The sequence below is a fragment of the Myotis davidii genome, unplaced genomic scaffold, assembly GCF_000327345.1.
Source record: "Myotis davidii unplaced genomic scaffold, ASM32734v1 scaffold159, whole genome shotgun sequence".
NCBI classification, from domain to species: Eukaryota; Metazoa; Chordata; class Mammalia; order Chiroptera; family Vespertilionidae; genus Myotis; species Myotis davidii.
This window is the reverse complement of record NW_006291231.1, coordinates 2337948-2342998: the sequence shown is the minus strand read 5'-3', so window position 1 is coordinate 2342998 and position 5051 is coordinate 2337948. Positions and strand designations below refer to the sequence as shown.

Genomic DNA, 5051 nt, shown 5'->3' with positions numbered 1-5051 from the left:
CAGAAAAGCCACAAGATGGCGACACCCAGTCCTCTCAGCCCCGCTGGAGTCTCCCAGTCCTGGGGGGAGCGGCTGCTGAGAGCGGGCAGCATGAGCGGCCTGGTGGAACACTTGCTTTGTTACCATGGCGACGAGGCAAGCATTCTACCCCGGCCTCGGAGGGCCTCTGGGCAGCGGGCACGGAGTAGCGGAGGGGCGGGAAAGATGGAGAGGGAGACATGCTTGCATCATTGCCCTGGCGACAAGGCAAGCGTTCCGCGGCCCAGAGGCCACAGAGAGCCTCTGGGCAGCAGGTGCGGAGCAGCCAGGCCCCGCAGAGAGCTACTGGCACACGGGTTTGTGCGCAGGGCTACTAGTGTGTATATATATAATGAAATAGTATTCAACCTTAAAAAGAATGAAAATTCTACAACATGGATGAACTTTAAAGACATTATGTTAAATGACTTGAGCCAGTCACAGAAGGACAAATATTGTGATTCTGGTTATATGAGCTTCCTAAAAGAGTCAAGTCCACAGAGACGGAAAGTAGAATAGTAGTTGCCAAGGGGCCAGGGAGAAGCAGAAATGGAGAGTTAGTTTTAATGGATACAGAGCGTCCATTGGGAAGACAAAAAAAAAGATCTGGAGATGGATATTGGTGATGGTTATACAACAATGTAAATATACTTAATGCCATAGAACTACACACTTAAAAATAGTTAAAATGGTAAATTTTTATACATCTATCATAATAAAAAAGGTTTAACAATTATGTGCTCATTGTAGAAAATTATTTTTTAAAAGGAGCAAAATGTATCAAGCAGGCAAAAAGCTATGGCCCATAGGTCATCATGAAATCTGTCCTTATAATTTGGTATTGTGCCTTCCAATCTTTTTCCTGTGCATTTACATTTAGTTGAGATCAAACTATCAAATTAACTTTGCTTTATTTTCTGATTAATATCTTATAACTTCTCCTTAAATTATTAGCTGTTAAAAAAGAAAAAAAAAACAGCCCTAACCGGTTTGGCTCAGTGGATAGAGCATCAGGAGTGTATGTGACAGCAGCAGAGGTCCTCACGTCCACGCTCAAGAACAGTCATGCATCAATGAGTGTTGATGATAAGGGGAGAGGGGTGCTATTACCAAGTCACTGAGTGCCCCGTCAGCCTTAGTTCCTGCTACAGCCTGATCTGGTGACAGCTTGCTGGCTATGGCAGAGCACTACCCGAGATGGCAAGAGAAGGGGAGGGAACAGAAGATTCCACACCTCACATCAGCTCCTCCTGCCTGGCTTCAAGTGCTGTGCGGCAGAAGAGAAGGAACCGACACTTCCTACATCTTTCCAATTCTCTCTTTGCTCCCTAATCACACTCCTGCAGCCAGCCCCCTCCATGAAAAGCACCTGTAACTTAAGATATTTTTTTTATCATAATCCATTTAACTAATAGTACTACTTAAGAGAGAACAACTAACTACTACTTCAAATAAGAAGGGAACAGGAGCCCAGCCGGGATAGCTGAGCATCAACCTATGAACCAGGAGGTCATGGTTTGCTTCCCAGTCAGGGCATATGCCTGGGTTGTGTGTTAAATATCTGGTAGGGAGTGTGTAGGAGGCAGCCAATTGATGATGTTTCTCTTTCATCGATGTTTCTATCTCTCTATCCCTCTCCCTTCCTCTCTTAAAAAAATCAACAAAAACCCATTTAAATAAATACATAAAAACAATGCCCCCAAAACAAAAGGGCTGGATAACCTATCAATAGCCAGAAATGAGTCAATATTACCCTTTCAAACCCTCTGTAATCAGCCATAAAGTAGAGTGTACAAAGCTATGTTTATATAAATGAGGGAACAGATTTAAATCTTCTATTCCACATTCTCTATAGGTCCTATATTCCTGTCTAAATTGTAAGTTTTCTTTTTTTAATTTGCCTAATAGGCCTGACAGAACTTGATACATTTGATATGATTTTATTACAGTCATTTAGAAAGAAAAATGACATTCTTTTCCAAATTATGCTATTTAAATTTGCGATTGCCTAATATTAAACCACTAATAACTGTACCCTTGTCCTAACCGGTTTGGCTCAGTGGATGGAGCGTCAGCCTGCGGACTCAAGGGTCCCAGGTTCAATTCCGGTCAAGGGCATGTACCTTGGTTGTGGGCACATCCCCAGTAGGGGGCGTGCAGGAGGCAGCTGATCGATGTTTCTCTCTCATCGATGTTTCTAACTCTCTATCCCTCTCCCTTCCTCTCTGTAAAAAATCAATAAAATATATTTTAATAAAATAACTGTACCCTTTTCTTTTACTTGGACATTCAGATAAACATGGCTGGTATCTCCATTGAAAAAGTCAAGAAAAACAAAACAAAAAAACTTTTCAATTTCACATCCATACTTCTGTGAGAATCAAAATCATTAGAAAGCCAACACTTACCAAACCTCTCCTGCACCATCAGGGCCACTTGTTTCCCCACCTGAGTGCTTCCGGTGAAGGACAGCAGGTTCACTCGCTCATCCTTGGCCATCGCTGTGCTGCAGAACAAACAGGTCACTCAGAGAAACCAAGCAATGGCGCCACCTAGTGGTACCAGCCAGAAAACCCTGACATGGGCTCTTGGAAAGGCAGTCTAAGTTACAGGAGAGCAAGGGAAGATCTTCATGAAAATGAACTATATTTTCACAAGTAGAACCATGTAATACAATAGGCTAACCTGTTCTGAGCTCTCTATAAACAGAAATCAATTTGAGGACATTGCTAAGAATGATAGTCCTTTCTGTCCTAAATGGGTGACTGACAATGTGACCTTAGCATTTCCTCAATGAGATTCCCAGTTATTTTACAGACTCTTAAACTACTAATTCTTCAAGAATTAAAAAGCTAGACTGTAGGAAACATCCTAAGTATCCCTCGTGGAAGATGATTTATAAAGGCTATGCTAGGAGTTCCAGTTGCTTCTAAGGAACGTAGACCAGACACTATTGATTTGCTCAGTTTGGCGCTTCAACGGGCTTGGTGTGGGCCAACCAGGCAGTCACAGCATCAGTCCAATACAGAGCATGAACAGCTTGATGAATGTAACCATGTAGGCCTCCCCAGATTCACCCCAGCAAACACAGGCACGGATACCCAAAGCAGCAGTTCCGTAATGCACACCTACACACTAATGCAATTCTTTAAGCTACTCTAAGGCCAAAGGCAAGGATACCCAGAAGATTAAGAACAAATTGGTCAAAGGATATTATACTCATGTTTTAAGACATGTAGATAATTCACTATGCATACTAGTATATTTCACGTATTTAATAAAAGGAGTACTTATTGTTCATTTTTGAGATAGCCCAGTAAGTTGAGCAGTATGAGGTAAAAATAGAGGGAGACTAACATTTGAACTACACCAATAAGACCCCTATGAAACCTCACCCAGTCAAAGTCTAAGCTGGTAACAACAACCTCGTTCATCATGCTTCTGACCAATTATATAGTCAGTTCCAGCTTAAAAAGAGGCTGTGACATTATGCTAAGAGAATATGCCAGAAACACAAAGGCCTCATGCTGCATGATTTGATTTTATGAAATGTCTCAAGTAGGCAAATCCATGGAAACAGAAAGTAGTTTAGTCATTGCTAAGGGGAGGATAGGAAATGACTGCTAATAGCTACAGGGTTTCTTTTGCCTCCCCCGCCCCCCCAAATGTTTTGGAATAAGGTAATGGTGATGGTTGTACAACACTGTGAATACTCTAAAAAAACCCTGAATAAATTTAAATAAAGAAGCTATATTCACAAGGTTCCCCGTTTTGGCTGGCTGAAGAACGCAGACCAATAGACTAGGCTCTTGGGCTGGGGGTTGGGGGGGTGGGTATGGGGGGCGAGGGGTGGCGGTGAGACACCAGACTCCAATTCCCCAGCTCTGCTCTGTAAGCACGCACCTTTATAAATCAAGTGTCAGCAGGCCACGGACTGCCCACCATTACAGCAGCTTGTTATCGTAGGAGATAAATACCTTATAATAGTAGCTTTGGGCAATTACAAAGGCAATATCTTACTCATCCTCCAACAGAGGCTATGCACTAATAAAGACAGAGCCCAGTGAGATCCATAATGATAATGATTCCAAAAAACCATGCTCACTCCAGCTGCACTGCGTTTAGTTCTTCTAGGACAGATGGTTCTAGTAGATCAGCCTGGGGTCCTTAACAGAAAGATATTCTGCACGTATTGACTTACCCAATGTCTGCTCCACCACAAGTCAAGGAACAAATCGCGCCAGGCAGCTTGTTGTCCTCCAGAACCTTGGCTATTATCCTAGAAAGGAAAAGCAATTACTGCTAAGGGAGCAATTTCATTCTTAGGGTTTTTTAAAAACTCCATCCACCTAACTCTCTCTTCCTCCCCTCAAACATCCAGGCCTGGATTTCTCTTTACATAACAGAAATGAGGTTTTCAAACACTTAAAAGTAGAACTCTTTTTTCCCTCCCTAAGGGAATCTTAAAAAGAATTTAAACAAACACACACACAGCCCAGCCAGTGTTGCTCAGTGGTTGAGAGGTGACCCATGCAACAGACGGTCACTGGTTCAATTCCAGGTCAGGGCACTTGTCCAGGTTTTGGGCTTGATCCCCAGTCGGGGGCGTGCAGGAGGCAGCCGGTCAATGTTCTCTCATTTATGTTTCTATCATTCTATCCCTCTCCCTTTCTCTCTCTCTAAAAAAGCAATTAAAACATTTTTTTTAAACCTGAAAAATAAATAAAAGATATAAAGCATCGGTCAGGTAGTTCAAGTAATCATTGTTTTCAAGTATTTTCTGCCAAGCTATGGGGACATCTATGATTCAAGATGGTTAACTGAACACAGGGCATTTTTTGTTTGTTTTTTTGGTCTGTTGTTACAAATCCATTAAAATGATGGTAGAGAAATTTTAAAAAGAAATAAAACCTAGAAAGACAAAGAAGTGAAAGGGCATCCCCATCAGCAAATGAGAAGGTTCAACACATTGCTGCAAAGCAGAGCCAGTGTCCCCCAAACCTAGAGTAGGCGTGAGGAGATACAGCTGAGGG

General features: G+C 42.4%; 1 protein-coding gene across 1 annotated transcript in view; it reads right to left on the bottom strand.

Annotated features, from left to right (window-relative positions):
• The window catches only part of ALDH7A1 (aldehyde dehydrogenase 7 family member A1), a 36102-nt gene that overhangs the window by 15395 nt on the left and 15656 nt on the right, over positions 1 to 5051 (bottom strand). The window contains exons 8-9 of the mRNA XM_006764379.2: positions 4220 to 4297; positions 2427 to 2524 (exon numbers count right to left, since the gene is read on the bottom strand). Of these exons, the coding sequence (XP_006764442.2) occupies positions 2427 to 2524; positions 4220 to 4297 (176 nt within the window). The remainder of the gene's footprint in view (positions 1 to 2426; positions 2525 to 4219; positions 4298 to 5051) is intronic.